At 44.8% G+C, this 18,435-nt stretch overlaps 1 protein-coding gene across 5 annotated transcripts; it reads right to left on the reverse strand.

Annotated features, from left to right (window-relative positions):
* Positions 1-856: 856 nt before the first annotated feature.
* On the reverse strand, positions 857-17,462 carry ATP6V1E2 (ATPase H+ transporting V1 subunit E2). 5 transcript variants are annotated; one of them, XM_084901023.1, is made up of 4 exons: positions 17,368-17,462; positions 6,890-7,057; positions 5,293-5,591; positions 863-1,631 (listed from the first exon to the last, which is right to left on the reverse strand). In XM_084901023.1, exons 3-4 carry the CDS (start codon positions 5,366-5,368, stop codon positions 943-945), a joined length of 765 nt encoding a protein of 254 aa, XP_084757149.1. In that variant the 5' UTR covers positions 5,369-5,591; positions 6,890-7,057; positions 17,368-17,462; the 3' UTR covers positions 863-942. The 5 variants fall into 5 exon arrangements, with proteins under 5 accessions (XP_084757151.1, XP_084757149.1, XP_084757150.1 ...); XM_084901024.1 differs by having other exon boundaries at positions 863-1,714; XM_084901026.1 differs by lacking the exon at positions 5,293-5,591.
* Positions 17,463-18,435: the final 973 nt, after the last annotated feature.

Raw genomic sequence — 18,435 nt, forward strand, 5'->3', positions numbered from 1 at the left:
AGGCTGGGGCACAGGGAGCTGGCAAGTGGTGGCTAAGAAGCCATCCAAGGGAGATGGGTAGGCTTTGGGAGTTGGCACCATGTGTGAGCCAAGGCTCCAAGCAATAGTGCACACTCCAAAGCCACATTGGGTTTCACTTACAAAACACACATTCAAAGTTAAATTAAGAATTTCAGGCCTGGCCAGCATGGCTCAATGGTTGAGCATCGACCTATGAACCAGAAGGTCACGGTTCGATTTCTGGTCAGGGCACATACCTGGGTTTCGGGCTCAATCCCCAGTGTAGGGTGTGCAGGAGGCAGACTGTCAATGATACTCTCTCATCACTGATGTTTCTATCTCTTTCTCCCTCTCTCTTCTTCTCTGAAATCAATAAAATTAAAAAAAAAATTTTTTTAAACAGAATTTCAAGGCAGTGATTACAGAGCATTAAATGCCAAGCACTGAACTCTTTTGAGCATGAAGCCCTGTATAAGTGACTACACTGGTCACATATGCTCATGGAGTTGACCCTGTACATAAGAGAAAGATCTCTAAATCTCTTTAAACAACATAAGTACAGGATGTTGAGACAAAGGAAGGAAAACATTCTTCACACATACTAAAGAAATTTAGAGCACTCAGACCCATGAGCCAAAAATACCACTCATCTCACCTTGAGGATGAGCTAAAGAATAGACATCTTGTCTTTACTCCTTTCAACCAGACTGCAGAACTGAGCAGAAGCTATGGTATGGGTGGATGAACTGGAATTAGATTCCTAAGTATTAAGTCAGGTCTTATTCCAAAGTAGAATGCCTTTAGCTATTCAAAGGGTATTTCTTAAAAGAAATTAGAATGATATTAGAGCAACAAAGAAGAGGAAACATGACTAGTTTTATTTGCCTTAATAACATGCTTTTATGGCTCAGAAGTTCAACACGAGCTTCATTTTCCAGAGGTTTATGTCAAAAACTTTCTGTTGGGATTGGCTCCAAATAAGGTCCTTCGGATTTCTGCCATCTTTTGATGGGCTAAGAGATCTAGTCGACTCTCTAGAGTATTGGAAACTTTTATTTTCTGATCGCAACTGTAGACCTCCACACCTCCCATTGAATTCATAGGCAGGTGCATCTCTACATCAAGATGGACATTCACCTGTTTTTTAGAGACAGTCTTGTATTGAGGGATGGCTTGTCTCACTACACCCTCAACCAGGACGTAGTCCTGTTGCCTACAGCGTATAATCACCTCAGGCTCCAGCAGTCGGAACAGACCTTGTAACACCAATTTATACAACATCTCCTGATAGACTCCTGGGTCTGCCACAATCCTGATGAGTCTCAGCTTTGCTTCATTTAGCAACTCTGAGACGAGGTCATTTTGGACTTGCAATAACTTCAGCCTTGCCTGACTCTTCATGGTGGACATCTGGATTTTCTTCTGCTGCTCTATTTGCTTTTCCTTTTTCTCATAATACTCTATAATCTTTAGTCGTTGGGTTTGCACAAGGCGTCCTTTCTCGATGTTGAATTCTTCATCAGCCTTGGCATCTATTTGTTCTGCCTTCTCAGTGGCTTCCTGATCAATGAAAGCCATCATGTGCTTAATCCGCTTCTGCACATCGGCATCACTCAAGGCCATGGCTGCTCCTGGAAAGGGAGGTAGAGGGAGAGATGGCAGACCCTCTGGTTCCTTTTATTAGGGCAGAGTTTTAGGAGTTCCACTTCCTTAGCTGTGGAGTGTATAAGGGGAGGAAGGAGAAAGTTAACATCCAAAGAAAGAGATCCTGGAGACCATCTATCGGCTGCTCGTTTCACAGATCAGGAAAATGAGGCCCAAAGAGGGAAAGCTACCTGTCCAAGGTCATACCTAAGAAAGACTTGAACTTGGGTTCCTAGAGTTCTCGCTTTGTTATACTTTCCACCTTTTTGTCATCAAATAATAATGAGATGATTAGGGCAGACCTAGTCCAGAAGTTTTCTAGGCAGTGATGGTTCAATACACAGAAAGCATTACTATTGATGCCACAGAAATAAAAAGAATTACAAGATCCTACGACGAACAATTATATGCCAACAAACTGGAAAACCTAGAAGAAAGGGTAGAGTCCTATAAACATATAATCTACCAAGACTGAAGAAACAGACATGAAGAAATAGAAAATCTGAACATGTCTATAACTAGTGAGGAGATTAAGTCAGTATTTTAAAAAACAAAACAAAACTCCAAACAAACAAAAGCCCAGGACCAGATAGTTTCGTTGGAGAATTCTACTACAAATAAAAATAAAAATTAATGTCAATCCCTCTCAGACTCCCCCCTCCCCAAACGAAGGGGAAGAAATGCTTCCAAATATATTTTATGAGGCCTACATTACCTTGACACCAAAGTTAAACAAAGACACTATAAGAAAACTACAAGACAATATCCCTGATGAACACAGATGTGAAAATCCTCCACAAAATACTAATAAACCAAATTCACAGCACATTAAAAGGCTCATACACCAGGAACAAGTAGGATTTGTCCCTGGAATGTAGGGATGGCTCAACATACAAATATCAATCAATGTGATACACCACATTAACAGAATGAAGGATAAAATTACATGACTATCTCAATAGATGTAGAAAAAGAATTTGAGAAAATTCAACACCCTTTCATAATAAAAACCACATAACAAACCAGGAATAAAAGGAAATAACATCACACTCAACAATGGAAAAGTAAATGTTTTTCCCTCCAAGATCAAGAACAAAGCAAGGATGCTTACTCTTACCACTTTAATTAACATGGTATTTAATGTCCTTGCTATAGCAGTTAGGCAAGAGAAAGAAATAAAAGGCCTGCAAATTAAAAAGAAATAAGTAAAATTATTTCTATTTCCAGATGACATGATGTTATATCTAGAAAACCCTAACAATTCCACAAAAATAAAATGCTAGAACTAATAAGCAAATTCAGAGTTGCAAGATACAAAATTAATAGTATTTCTATACATTAACAACAAATAATATAAAAGGAAATTAAGCCAAAGCCTGTTTGGCTCAGTGGTAGAGTGTCGGTCTGCGGACTGGAAGGTCCCAGGTTCAATTCTGGTCCAGGGCATGTACATTGGTTGCAGGCACATCCCCGGTAGGGGGTGTGCAAGAGGCAGCTGGTTGATGTTTCTCTCTCATCGACGTTTCTAGCTCTCTATCCCTCTCTCCTCCTCTCTGTAAAAAAAATCAATAAAATATATTTTTTTAAAAATAAAAATAAACAAATAAATAAAAGGAAATTAAGAAAACAATCCCATTTACAGTATCACCCACAAAAAACAAAATACTAGAAATAAACTCAACTAAGGAAGCTAAATACTTGTGCAATATATACTACAAAATGCTGCTGAAAGAAATTAAAGAAGACAATAAATGGAAAGATGTCCCATATTAATAGATTAGAAGACAATATTGTTAAGATGTTCATACTACCCAAAACTATCTACAAATTCAATGTCTCTATGGCATCTTTTGAAGAAAGAGAAAAAGACAACCCTAAAAATTCACATGGAAACCACAAAGAACTCTGAATAGCCAAAAGCAATCTTGAAAGAGAACAAAGTTGGAGGTCTCACATTCCTGACTTCAAATCATATTACAAACCTACTGTAACCAAAATGGTAAAGACAGACATATAGACCAATGCATCAGAACAGAGAGCCCAGAAATAAATCCACACATACACAGTGAAATGATTTTTGACAAGGGTACCAAGACTGTGGAGAAAGGATAGTGTCCTCAACAAATGGCACTGGGAAAATTAAATACCTACATACATAAAAACCAACTGAAATTGATTAGAGACTTAAACATAAGACCTAAAATTAAAAAACTCCTAGAAGAAAACATTGAAAAAGACTTCATAACATCGGTCTTGGCAATGACTTCTTGACATGATAACCAAAGCTTAGGCAACAAAAGCAAATAGGACTATGTCAAACTCAAAATCTGCGCAGCACATAAAATGATCAGTATAGCAATAAGGCAACTTATGGAATGGGAGAAGACATTTGCAAACTATATATCTGATAAGAGATTAATATCAAAAGTATATAAGAAACTTCTACAACTCAGTAAGAAAAACATCAAAGGATATTTCTCCAAAGAAGACATATAAATGCCCAAATGGTATATAAGAAAATGCTCAACATTACTAATCATCAGGGGACTGCAAAGCAAAACCACAATGATATATCACCTTATATTTGTTAGGATGTCCATTATTCACACACACACACACACACACACACACACACACACACACACGCAAAAAAAAAAAGCTGAAAATAATGTGTTGGAGACGAAATGGTGAAATTGAAACCCTTGTACAATATTGGTGGGGATGTAAAATGGTGTTGCATCTTTGGAAAACAGCATGAAGGATCCTTAAAAGGTTAAAAACAGAACTACTGTGTGATCTAGCAATCCCACTTCAGGGCATTTATCTCAAAGAGTTGAAAATAGGACCTCAAAGAGACACCCCCCCCCCCCCCCCCCAATCATTGCAGCCTTATTCACAAAAGCTAATCGGTGGAGACAACCTACGTGCCACTGGGAGTTGAATTGATAAAGAAAATGTTGTATATACATACAATGGTTTATTATTTTGACTTGAAACTGTGACAAGGATATCCTGTAACCCGCTACATCATGGGTGAACCTTTGACATTATGCTAAGTGAAATAAGCCAGTCACAGGACAAATACTGCCTGATTCTCTTTACTTGAAGTATTAAAAGTAGACCAATTCATAAAAGCAGAAAATAGAACGGTGGTTGCCAGGGGCAAAGGGGAGGGAAAGTTGGGGAGTTGATGTCAACAGTTATAGAGTTGCAGTCACGCAAGATGAAAAAGTTCTAGAGATTCAACAATGTGCCACAGTTTACACTACTAACAATACTGTACTGTAACTTAACAGTCTGTGAAGAGAATAGATTTCATGTTATGTGGTTTTGTTTTTGTTTAACACAATAACAAGATAGAACGCTGTCCCAGAAAGATGCACCAAGCTCGGTGAAAAATGACCCAGTGATGGTGACAAAGACCAACCTTACAAACTGCTATTAGAAATTAAAAAGAAAATCCCCACGTTAATTTAGGATGTAATTTTTTTAAGGCTGCACCTTTGTACATAGAACAAAACATTCTCTGCTCCTAAATAAGACAAGTCAACTAAATGAGGCGGGGGAGGGGGACACGCGGGAAGGCTCCCTGGGTAAGAAGAGAGAGCTGGAGATCTAGGATGCCCCCGCTTATGTGTGTACCCTTACCAGTCCGCTGCCAAGGGCCAGCCTTTGCTCCAGCACCCGGAGTCCGCAGGCAGAATGTGGAACTTGGAACACACATTGGAACCTGGCACGGTTCCTGCCTTCTTTCTGCAGACCCTCGCAGTCTGCCCAGGCAGCTTGATCTGAAGAGCCAGGCTGTCACCGGGGAAGGCCGGCCAAGTCGGTGAGAGGAGGCCAAGAGGGATTTCCTTGGCACGCAGGCCGTGCGGGGGCTTCCCTCACATGCTCAGAATCTCAATGAAGTTGGCGTACCGTGGGCTTCAGCTCTGGGGCAGGCTGGCCTTAACCGGGATGTCAGAAATGGATACGTGTGTGAACCAGGCGGCCCGTTTATTAATTTACTAATGAAAAATACAGCTGTTGTGTTGGCAGATCCCGGCCTTCCTCCCCTCCCCACCCCTGTACGTGGGAAGGCAATCCAAAAGCAGTTTAGTGAGAAACCAGAGCAAGCGAAGTTTGCCAGATGGTCTTTAAGGGGGCCACACCCACCACAGGGGCTGGCCTGCTCCAGTGGGGAGGGGGGCCATCCTCTCCAGGCCCAGACGAGGTTGACCTGGGCATTGCTGGCTCCTCAGGGTGGGCTCCGGAGTCAGTCTGTCAAATTCAATCCTAGCGCTGCGCTTACCATTTTGTATGGCTTTGGTAAAGCAGCTCACCGCTTGAAGCCTCATCTGTAGAATATAAATAATAACTTCCCCAACAGAGTTATTGTGAAGATAAAATAAATATTGAGCTTAATCCTCATGCTTGGTAGTTACATCATTACTACTGCCATTACTACCATGATTAGTGTCTCTCCTATGCTTCAGGCCTCGCTCCTCCTCGCAGTCACTCGGTGTATTCAGAGTGCCTGTGACTGACTTGGTTTCCACTCAGTAAAGTAAGTGGAAACACAGCCTAGTCTTGCCTCCCTGTATTACACTTAGGAGCCCTGCCTGGAGTTTGGGAAGCACCCAGCACTTCATGGCATCTTCAGCCACAGCTTCAGGTGGCCGGCCACATCCTTGGTGATGGTGGGTGAAGTCCCGGGATTCCAGGGCTCCGGGGCTTGGGTGGAATCCCCTCAGAGCCTGTCACCATCACCATCCAGAAACTCAGTCCCGAGTTCTCCTGCCCCCTCCCACTTCTCAACAGCTGATCAGTGCGGTGACCTGAAGGCAGCTGCAAGGTGGGGCAGGTTTAAAAGTCAGGATTGAGCAACCGTCTCTGTAGGCATGTGGGTGCCCGGGTAATGCATCTGGCAGCTGTAACTCTTGGTCTGTCTGGAATGGGGATTATGAGGCCAATGGTCCTGTGGCTTGAGCAAAACAACAAGACAAACCGGGAATTGAGAATCCCACATGTCTGCTCCTGCGTGAGAGCCCGCATGCCTCCCTTCCAATGAGGCAGGCTTGTGCTGTAAATGGCATCCACTTGGCCATTGTTTGGGGTGGGGGAAGGGCAGCATCTAGGGCTCTTTAAGAAGGCCTTCCTCCTATAAGGTATTCAGTACCAGGGTCTTTCATTGCCGGCCACCGCACCTAACAGCTTCTGCTCATACCATTTTCTCAGTCAAAATCCCCTCCTCTGCTCGTCCCACCTCTATTTTCAGGCCCAGCTTGGGCCCTGCCACTTCCTTGACCTCTGGACTCCTTCTCAAAACAACGACAGCATGGTTATTTCCATGATAGAATCAGAGGTGAATTCAGTGTCTTGTTTTCTCACAGGAACTTCCTTGAAGACAAAGGATCTCCTTCTCTAGCAGGGGCTGGGCACAGAGAGGCATGGGTTCGAATGGATCCATCAGATTAAGAGTTGGGGAAGGGGCAGGGCTTTCCCTTTTTGTCTTTTTTATTTTATTTTATTGTGAAAAAAAAAAATATATATATATATATATATATATTGATATATATATATATTACACATATGGAGAAGTGTATAGAATGTAAATGTATGGCTTAATGACTTACTATAATATACAAATATCCTGTAACCACCTGATAGATCCTCCCTTCCTCCAGTTGATGGACGGATGTAAACTCCACTTGCAGCCAGACATTCCTGAGCACTGAACCACCAATCAGGACCTGCCAAATACCCTAAGTTCCCCCCCCCCCCCATTCCTAAGTCCCTAGGTCCCTAATCATAGGCCTTACATGAAACCACCAATCAGCGTGTGCTGAGTGCCCTAAGCCTCGCCCCCTACCCCCCTTAAAGGTGATTGTATCCCCGCCCTCACTCTTCTGCTCTCTGGAAGCAGCAGGCAGTGGTACTCTTCTCTTCAATAAAGCCTGTGTCCTGGCATCCCGGTCTCTGGCCTTCTCTATTTCATCGTTCACCACCACCCAGGTCAAGAAATAGAACATTGCCAGCACCCCCAAAAGCCCCTCCTTATGACATGAGGGAGACATTTCAAAATGGGTGATTTTGTATTTGTGGGCACAGGAGGGTCCTTAGAGGAAATATGAGTTTGGGGATCTCCTCTGGGCCCTCATAGTTGCCCAGTGAGCCTGTGTGAGCCTGGGGAAGGAAATGCAAATCCCCAGCCATCGAAAGGGAGGAGGGGCTGGCAGGAGTGCCTGGTGCACAAAGCATAAATGTAAAACCTGTCCTTCGGCCTGGAGCCCTGCCAGAGCCTCCAGCAACTGGTCTTCATTCCAGCTAGGATTTGTAAGCAAGTCTAAGGGCAAACATCTGGGTGTGGGCTCCCTTCCCCTGGCCAGAAGAGAGGCAGCCCAACCTGGGCCTCCAGACACTTGGAGATTGCAGAGCGAGAAAGGGAAGGGACTTTCCAGAGTTAGGAGCACCGGGCAACTTGCAGAGCCCAGGAAGTGGGTGAGGAAATTGAGAGGAACACCGATTCCTTTAGGGGATTTCAAATGCTAAATATGTGGGAAGGCCGCATCTCTTTTTTTGTCTCTCAACAAATGCTTGATGACTATCTGTTATGTGCCAGGTGGAGATATAGAACACATCAGACACCAATCCTGTCACTCCAGCACACAACGTAATGGGGGAGGGAAACAAGGTAATCACTGGACAGTGTTCTGTGTTAGCAGTTTTAAGAAAGCTAAGTGAATGCAGGATTTAGTGTCTAAGTCCCCTTCCTAGTTCATCACGGTCTATTTTATAATGCATTGCCTTATAGATAGGTAAGCCGTGCCGTGGGTGGTTTGAGATATTCCATCACTGACAACAGATGTCTCAACTTGAAGGGGAGTCACCTGGCAAAAGTAGCAAGTTGGGATAGAGAGACCAAGATGGAGGCGTAGGCAAATGCCTGTACTGGCCAACTCCTACAACCACATCAAAATTACAACTGAAATACAGAACAACCATCATCCAGAACTGCTGGCTGAATGGAAGTCCTACAACTAGAGACATAAAGAAGAAAGCACACTGAGACTGGTAGGAGACGAGGAAGCACAGAACATGCTGGTCTGGCACCCACGTGTGCCGCTTTTTTAATTGGGAGGGAGACTGTCTCTGTGGAGGCCCCCTGGAGGAGCAAGGGATCTCAGCCCACAGCAGATGCCTAGCCCAGAGTCCCAAAGCTGGGAAAAGAAGTCCCCATAGCTAATGAGCTGTAAAAAAAAAAAAAGTGTGGATTGGGGCTCAGTGACAACGAAGCTGCTGGAGACCCAGCTGCTCCTCTTAAATGGTCTGCACACAAACCGAATTTACAAGCTCCTGCTTCCTCTGAGCTCCAGTGTCAGGGCGACACTGGGGGGCACAGACACATACGAGGAGGAACTGGATTGTCTGGCATCAGGGCAGGAACTTGAGGGCAGCTTTCTTCCAGATGGAGGTGCTTTTAGGGATCATTGTTCTGGGATCTTCCCAATTGCAAGGCTTACTGGCAGCCATTTCTATTTGCTCTGTCCTGGTGATTCCCTGAGACTCCGCCCCATCCAATTTTCAGCCCCACCCAACCTGTGCGGAGTGGATTTTGCATAGGAATGGCATGTCTTGGAAATCTCAAATTAGCTGCAGCTGGGTCAGGGAGCCCCAAACTTATCATTAAAAGTCCCAAGACCCAGCACCAGCATCAGCCTGCCTTGCTTCACATCTGGGCCTCATCTGGGCATTTCCAAACCTGATACAAAGAGGAGGAATCTGTAGATCTCTCTGTAGCTCCTGTTGGGGGGCCTTAGGCAGGGCTGACTTTACTCCTCCCTGGAAACTCAAGAGCCAGTGTACCCAGTGGTCAGTAGGAAACCATTCCAGATTACATCTCTTTACATCCATCAGCAACACACTCAAGGGTCAGACTTAGTGAGCACCAAAGCCCCACTGAAGCAAGTCCTATTCCACAAGGGTGTCTCCTGCACAGCAGTTCTCCCACTGTAGTTGCAGCTGGTCCTCACAGCCATTGGCCTGGAGGTCAATTCCTCCCTGTGATGCCAACAGCAAACAAATCTCAACTACATCGACTGTGCACAAAGCCCACAAAGGGATGCACCTAGAGTGTCCACCTCAGGCGATTGGGGATGCTGAACCATTGTGTCCTATAGGGCCACTCTATCAACTCAAGGAGACCATTAGCAGCTCTACCCAATACATAGAAACAAACACAGGGAAGCAGCCAAAATGTGGAGACAAAGAAACATATCACAAATGGAAGAAAGTAAACTACTAGATATAGAGTTCAAAATCACAGTTATAAGGTTACTCAAGAATCTTATAGAAACTTCCAAGGGACTTGTGAGACTTTCAAGGATCTTAGTGAGAATGCAAATAAATAAATAAATAAATAAATATTAAAAAAAAAAAAAAAAAATGGAAAAGGACCAGTCAGAAATTAAGCATACTGGTACACTGGCTGAAATAAAGAATAATATACAGGGATTCAACAGTAGACTTGAAGATCCAGAGAATCAAATCAATGATTTGAAATATGAGGAAGCAAAAAATACCCAACCAGAAGAGCAAAAAGAAAAAAGAATCCAAAAATATATAGTGTGAGGGACAACTTCAAGTGTACAAACATCCATATTTTGAGGGTGCCAGAAGAAGAGAAAGAGCAAGATATTAAAAACCTATCTGAAAAAATGACAGAAAACTTTCCATACCTGGTGAAAGAAATAGACTTACAAGTCCAGAAAGTGCACAGAGTCCCAAACAAAAGGAACCCAAAGAAAACCACACCAAGATACATCATAATTAAAATGCGAAGGGCTAAAGACAAAGAGAATCTTAAAAGCAGCAAAAGAAAAGAAGTTAGTTACCTACAAGGGAGTGCCCATATGACTGTCAGCTGATTACTCAAAAGAAACTATGCAGGCCAGAAATATTCAAAGTGATGAATAGCAAAGACCTAAAACCAAGATTACTCTACCCAGCAAAGTTCTCAATTAGAATTTAAGGTCAGATAAAGAGCTTCACATACAAGAAAAAGCTAAAGGAGTTAGCTTTTATATGAAACCAGTATTGTATGAAATGTTGAAGAGTATTCTTTAAGAAGAAGAAGAAGAAAAGGATCAAATATATGAACAACAAAATGGCAACAAATACATCAAAATAAACGAATAAGAGATCTAATGAACAGAATAAACTGGTGAATAAAATCAAATCAGAAGCATGGAAATGGAACAGACTGATTATTCTCAGAGGGAAGAGGGGGTGGGAAGGGGGAAGAGATTAAACAAAGATCTCATATGCATTACCTATGCACAAAGACAATAGGATGGTGAAGGTTTGGGGTGGGGCAGAAACTAGGTGGAGGGGAGCAATGGGGGTTGGAGAAAGAGGGAAATCTGTAATAATCTCACCAATAAAGATTTAAAAATGATAATAATGAAAAGAACAGAAAAAAAAAAGTAGCAAGTTGGTAGTATTCATTAAGGAGAATTTATCCAAATAGACAAGAATTGATTAAGTAATTATGGATACCTGACTCTATCCAGAGAACCTTGGTTCAGAAATGTGGAAAGGTATTTGGCACCCAAAATGGGATGGGATAAGAGCCAGGAGAGAACACAGGATGATGAGTTGCTGTAGATGTCAGCTGAAGGAGTAGTCTTGGGGGAAGGGGTCAATCCAGGAGGCAGGAGTCAAGACGATTATTGTGGGACTGATCACTGAGATAAGCAGAAAGAGAGAGCCTCTAGATGGGAGAATGCTGTGGGCCATGGCACAGTTGTGGGGATGTGTAGGAGGTCTGGGTGCAGAGAGTAGATGGGGTTGGCAGCAGCAAGCAGGCCTGCAGTGGCAGTGGGTGTGAGCAGTGTCCAGAAAGACTGGTGATTGGTTGGAAATGTCAGACTGAGATTGGGGCAGTAGGCAAAGGAGACCCATCAAAGGCTTCTGAACAGGGCTGGAACTTGGCCAAACCTGGGTTTAAGAAGATTAGCAGAGGCAGGAGAATCTGGATACAAGCCAAATAAGTGCCATGTCAAGGCAGCCCGGGTGAGGGTTTGGACAAGAACACAAGGACAGGCTTTGGGGTAGAAGGAGATGTTGCACAGAGCCAGCTGGCAGGTTTGATGAGTCAGGGGCAGGCCCTGGCAGCCTGCTGCAGCTCGCAGAGCCTCGCAGCTCAGCTCAAGGTGAGGATGTGGGAAGCAGAGACTGTGCACCCTGCTACCTTTGGAGCACGCAGAGGGAGAAGAGCATGAGCCAGAGAGTTCATTTGGTCTGGAAGTAAACAGAGACACCAGAGAGAAAATCAGAAGTGCCCAGAAAGCTTCAACTCTTTTTCAGTGCTGATGAGTAAGGGGACACATACAATTTTAATCCAAGAACTCCACCCCCAGTGCAAAGCAGGCTTTGGTCAGGGCAGGAGAAAGCTAATGCCTGCAGGGGCCAGAACCAGACAGGGCAAGAAACATTTCTCCTCAAATAACTTACATTAAGAATTCCCACCTTGTTCAGCATCCACCTATGAACCCGGAGGTCTCGGTTCTATTCCTGGTCAGGGCATATGCTAGGGTTGTGGACTTGATCCCCAGGGTGGGGTGTGCAGGAGACAGTCTACCGTGTTTCCCCGAAAATAAGACATCCTCCGAAAATAAGACCTAGCGCATGGAAAGAGAAGACATCCCCTGAAAATAAGACCTAGCAAAACTTTGGGAGAAAAAATTAATATAAGACACTGTCTTATTTTCGGGGAAACAGGGTATCAATGATACTCTCTCATAATTGATGTTTCTCTCCCTCCCCCCCTTTCCTCTCTGAGATCAATAAAAACATACTTTAAAAAAAAATAATTCACACCTTGCCCTAGCCAGTGTGGCTCAGTTGGTTAGAGCGTTGTCTCGTCCACGAGAAGGTTGAGGGTTCAATTCCTGGTCAGGACACATATCTAGATTGTGGATTTGATCTTCAACTGGTGTGTACAGGAGGCAACTGATCAATTGATCTCTCTCCTGCTTCCTCCCTTTCTGCTCAGGTTTCAGTCCTGATGTCACTCATAGGCCAGGCAATCTGGATAAAGGCTCAAAATCTGCCTGAATTCCATCTGGATCAAGACAAAAGCATTAATAATAAAATAAGGATATTAATGAGGAATTCTGCTGCCTTGTCAGTGGAGCTGTGAAAGCCGAATGTTGTAAGGAGTGAGCAAGCTTTGTGAAGTGCCAGGTAAATGTCAGATGCCATTCACAAAAGACCCTTCCCCTCATCTGCCCTCCCTAGAACCACAGTTCCTGAGCTGTCTGTGGAGAGGCAGGCCCAGGCCAGAGCCCAGGGAACCTGCAGAAGGCCGGGAGAAAGAATGAGAGCAAGAAGTCCCAGGACAAGCCTCCAGTGATCTATAGGCAGGAACAGCCCCAAGGAGTGCAGATGCTCTGCTTGCTCAGAAACACACAGTCCTCAGCTTAGAGGACATATTCGGATGCCAAACATTGCTTTATTGGTGACTTCATTCTCAACTGAGAGGTCCTGTCTGACCTCACCTCTGCTAAGAGGCACATCTCAATGCCTGACACAAGGAAGAGAGTGTGTCCATCCAACCCTGCCCCTCACCGTGGGGAGGGACTTCTGTGATGACCTTATTGTGGAAAGTACTATTTCTGATTCATCTTAGTACTTTCCACAGAGTCAAGCACACAGCGATCACTTAATAACTATAGTGGGCTAGATAGATAGATGAATAGATGGGTGGTGAGGGAACAGTCTTCCCTATAGACTGTCACAACATTGGGGGTTAGCAACCCTCTTTGAGAAAAGAAAGGAAAGGGAAGGTGCAAAGAGAACTGTTGTAGCCTGCCCTGAGGGGGACCTCCTCCTGTCCTGACCACACTCCTAGAACACAGAGCTCTATAAGAATTTTTAAAATGGCCCTAACTGGTTTGACTCTGTGTAGATAGAGCATCAGCCTGCAGACTGGCTGGGTCCCAGGTTTGATTCTGGTCAAGGGCATGTACCTTGGTTGCGGGCACATCCCCAATAGGGGGTGTGCAGAAGGCAGCTGATTGATGTTTCTTTCTCATCAACGTTTCTAACTCTCTCTCCCATCTCTTCCTCTCTGTAAAAAATCAATAAAACATATTTAAAAAAAAAACTTTTTTTAAATGTAAGTTATTTGGATGAATTTTCCCAGATCCTCTAGTTGAGTCTATTCTTCTCAGAAAGTGACTTAAAAGCCCAAGAAGGCTCCCACAGTCCTAACATGTCCGGTTATCAGAGATGACACTCAACACAATTAACAGCTAATCAACCAGAGTTGTTCTGCCTCAGTAGCAGCAGGGTTCCGCCAGGCATTAACGCTTTATGTTGAGTCCGGAGGTCAGAGGGAGCCAGGGAAAGGCCTGGGGTCTGGGGCACCTCGGGGAGGAGGTTTTCAGGGCAGGGAGCTTTGACCAGCCAACATGAAATGATTTCATTTTGTTTACAACCTGTTCTACTATATTGTTGTAACGGCGTTGAAGGTTAGTCCTGCCCCCATGGAATCTGTTGGAAATTTCTACCTTTAACTAAAGGCCTCAGGAATGTAGTTTCGGACACAGAAATTGTGTTTTGTTTTATTTCCTTAGGCCTTTTCTCTGTGTGCTTTAGTTTGGATAGGTTCTATTGTTATGTCTTCAATGTCACAGACATTTATTTTTTTTTCCTACCATGTCCAATCTGCTGTTAAAACCGGCCAGTGAATGTTTCCTTTCAGGTGTTGTGTTCTTCAATTCCAGAAGTTCGATTTGGTTCTTTATATCTTTCATTCCCCACCTCTCCATATTCACATTTTTCTTTAAGTCCTTGTGTATATTGATAGTACCTTTTAAAATCCTCATCTGCTAATTCCATTCTCTCTCATTTCTTGGTTTGTTTCTACTGACTGGTTTTTCTCCTAATTATGTTTTCCTACTTATTTGCATGTCTATTAATTCTTGACATTCTGAATTTTATGTTGCTGAATGTCTCCATTATGTTGCTGTTCTTTAAAAATGATGCCTGGCATTTATGGTAATAGTGGAAGAACTTGTTCTTTAGGAGGCTTGTTTATAAACTTTGTTGGTGGGACATCTAAAAGTTACTTTTACTCTAGGGCTAAAATAGCCCTTCTACATATGCACACCCCTCCTGTCACTTCTACTGAATCCTCTGGACATTCTACAAAGTCCCTTCCTATTGGCTGGTTGGAAATCAAACACTTCCTAATTCTGTGTGAACCCTGGGAACCAACTAGCTCATGGTCTCGGGCAGTTTTTTGCCTAGCATTGTGGAGTTTGCTAGGAATGTACAGTTTAGTATCAGCAGCAGACTCAAGAGGATCATGTTGCTATACTCCCTCCATTCTGGTACTCTGTCTTGAAAAGTCTCCTCAGCTATCTTCTCAATTCAGCAAGCCACTGTCATCTACTCCAGTTCCCCCTCATATGCTGCAATTCAGAAAGTACTTTCAGTAGAAAGTTAGGGTGTAGCAGAGCTTGCCTCATTGGTTCTGTTCTTTTGGGAATCACTGTCCCTTGCTATGTGCTGTCCAGTTGAGGAAAACAGTGGTCTTGTATATTTTGTGCAATTTCCAAGTTACTTACATTAGGAAGGTATTATAAGTTCAAATTGGTATGTTAAAACCTAAAGCCCAAAGTATTGGTATTAGCATGTGGGACCTTCTGAAAGTGATTAGGTCACAGGGCAGAGCCTTCATGAATGGGATTCGTGCCCTTATAAAGAGGCCTGACAGAGCTCCCTAGTGCTTTCTCCCATATGCAGACACAACAAGTCTACAACCCTCACCAAACCACATTGGTATCCTGACCCCAGACTTCCAGCTCCAGAAATATGCAAAATACATTTCTGTTGTGTATAAGCTACCCCGTCTATGGTATATTGTTATAGCAGCGAGAACAGATTAAGACAGAAGGTGAGTATGACAGAAATGGGAACCTCTGCATTAAGCACAATCGATATTATAGTTCCCAACGAAACACAAAGCAGATCCCCAGCACCACCAATCCTGCACTCTGTCCACCCTAGATGGCTCACTCTTTCCATGAAATTGTGAGCTGTTCCTTCTTGCCCTGGTCTGGGGCTGTCTTTCGCAGGCACTCTTATCTTGCTCCTATTAGCCTCTTAAACCGCAGGCCAATGACACCCTTCTGCAAATCCTTCTTCAGTTAGATACTAAGAGCCTCCCCTGCACTTCCAGAAGTCTGTTCTTTATCCTCTACCACCGCACTGATCGCATTATTTAGTAATTATCTATTTGCTCCTCAGTTCCTTTCTGCCTCTCCCTCCATTGATTGCGGTTTTCCAACTCTTTGTCCCCTGCCCAGGAATACAGCCTGGCATCAAGTAAATCCCAATAAATGCTTGTTAAGTGAAGTACTGGATGAATCAACGAAGAGTAGGAACTACAGGAAAAAAGAGAAGGCTAAGTAGAGATTTCCTGATTCTCACACAGATTATTGTGTGTTTTGATATATGCAGTTGACACCAAAGGAGAAAAGCAAGCACAGAGCCTATGGGATGTCTAGAAACAAAGTTGATCTCTGTCTCTCAAGTCCCTGAAATTTGAGAATTATTTTTGTTGTTGTTTTGACCACTTAAAGCATTATCCTTTTTGCCCATAGGAAAAAGCTTTCTGCTAAATCTATCTGGTCCTTCCAGCTAACCCATCTGTGGGCTGATCTGGGGGCATCCAGGATAATCCTCCCTCCCACTCCGCATACACACTAGTGGAATCAGCCCAGAGCACTAAGTATTCCTGGCAGTCTATTTTGGCTTTTCTATGGGCCAAAGAGATGAAGTCATCATCACCAATGAAGTCACCTCTGCATGATTCATCTGACATCAGTTCCCCACGTGAAGTGCTCTGACTTTTTCAGAGCTTCTCCCGGACCATCCAGAACCTGGGGGCCCTGACATTTTTCAAGGTTCTGGAGCTGATCCTCCAGCTCCTTGGATCGCTAGTAAATGCCAGAGTCCTGAACTGGGGAAGCCTCCCTGCTCCAGTCCAGGGAGAGACCTTGTCATCCTCATAAAGGCCTTCCCCATGTCTCCAACAACTGCTTCTCCTCTTGTTCCCAAACAGGTCACATTCTGATTCCCCCTAGAGTTCTCAAGGGTGAGACCTGTTCTTATTCTTACGGATGCACTCACATTTATAAAGGAGGAAGCTGAGGCCTAGAGAAGTGGGCCTCTCACTAGCATCAGGGACCAAATGCACTCTCCTGGCTGGGTAGACGCCAGTATCTCCTAACCTCTTCCTTCGGATAGACCTTCCTTTCAGAATACTGGACCCAGAAAATGCTGCCTGAAGTAATGGTCCTATAGGCAAAGGGAGCAAGTCCTCCTTTCTTCCCTTCTAAGTGGCAGAAGGTGACCAGGAACCAAGATCTGACTACAAGGCTGTCTTTCTTGTCATTCATACAAAGTTTCTTCCAGATTCACTGCAGCGGGCAATGCACATGTCTACACACACACTTAGATGCCTTTGGAGGGATCTGGTGAGATCTTGAGTGTGATTCCACAAGGAACTACCAGTAATCCAGGAAGTCCTCCTAGGACAATAGAAGTCAGATTTTGGGCTTGAGTGTTGAGGTCTCAGAAGTGAGGCACAAGGACCTAACAGTGAGCATTTCCCAAATGTCCTGGAAGCCTTGAGATAACCACTCCACCTCTCTAGGTCTGTTTGCTTACCTACAACCCAAGGCGTCTAAGGAAGATGGTCCAGTTGACTTCTGCATTGCCTCTCCACACAGCGTTTTCTAACCCTGTGAATCAATGAAAGGAAGTGGTTTCTCTCATGTCAGCAGTGGGTGCAGCGTCAGCGCAAGAGTACCTCCTCTCCCCACCCGTCTCCCCCAGTGCCTGATGGTCAAAGCGGCACTAACGGACAGTGAATGGGACCTGGGCACCCCGCTGTTTCCAGGCTTTGGCCAGGCAGGGGGATAGGGGCTGCTGCCTGGATCGAAGGCCACAGCTTAGAGCACCATAGTGTGTGGCTCCTCAGGGATCACAACCTAACACCTTCGAGGGGCACTGGGGACTGCCAGGGGGCCTCCGAGAATGTCCCCACCAGAGGGAACAAAGGTCTATTTGTGGGGTCCAAAGCCAGCCGTGTCTTCTCCCTTTTCTGGCTGGTTGTGGGTGCTTCCATGATTCAAGATGCTGTAACTCCCTTAGTCACCAGTTTCAAAGTAAAGGACTCAAGCTTCTGCTGCGAACAGCTTGGGTGGTTGTGGGAAGGAGGCCCAAGCAATAAGCCAGGAGTCCCTACTTTCTAGCCCAGGGTCGCCCCCTCCCCCATCATTCTACCCGCCTTCATGAAAAAAAAAAAAAAAATTTTTTTTAATCCTTTCTTTCGTCCCGGTTTCTAGTTCTGTGGTGTACGCAGAGGCCGATGGATCCTGCCTTCCGGGTGGAGTTTAAATATATATGTGTATAATTTTGCATGGCTATTGCGTCATCGTTGGAGTCGTCGTAGTTCCCCCAGCGGCCTCCCCATCTCCCGGCACCGGGGCCTCTGGACGCTTCCGGGCGCTGCGGGCACTTTCGCGAGGAGCCCTCGCTCCTCCCCGGCGCTCCCCTCCCGGCCCCCTCCCCCGCCTCACCTCCCTCCCTCCCTCCTCCTCCTCCTCCTCCTCTTCCTCCTCCTCCAGCTCCTCCGCCTCCTCCCGGCTGCCCCGGCGGGGAGCCCAGCTCGGGAAGCCGGCGGGGCCCGTGGGGGCCGCGGGCGGGCGGGCGGGGCGGGGAGCGGGCGGCGGG

This window comes from Pipistrellus hanaki (assembly GCF_964339955.1).
Source record: "Pipistrellus hanaki genome assembly, chromosome: 12".
NCBI classification, from domain to species: domain Eukaryota; kingdom Metazoa; phylum Chordata; class Mammalia; order Chiroptera; family Vespertilionidae; genus Pipistrellus; species Pipistrellus hanaki.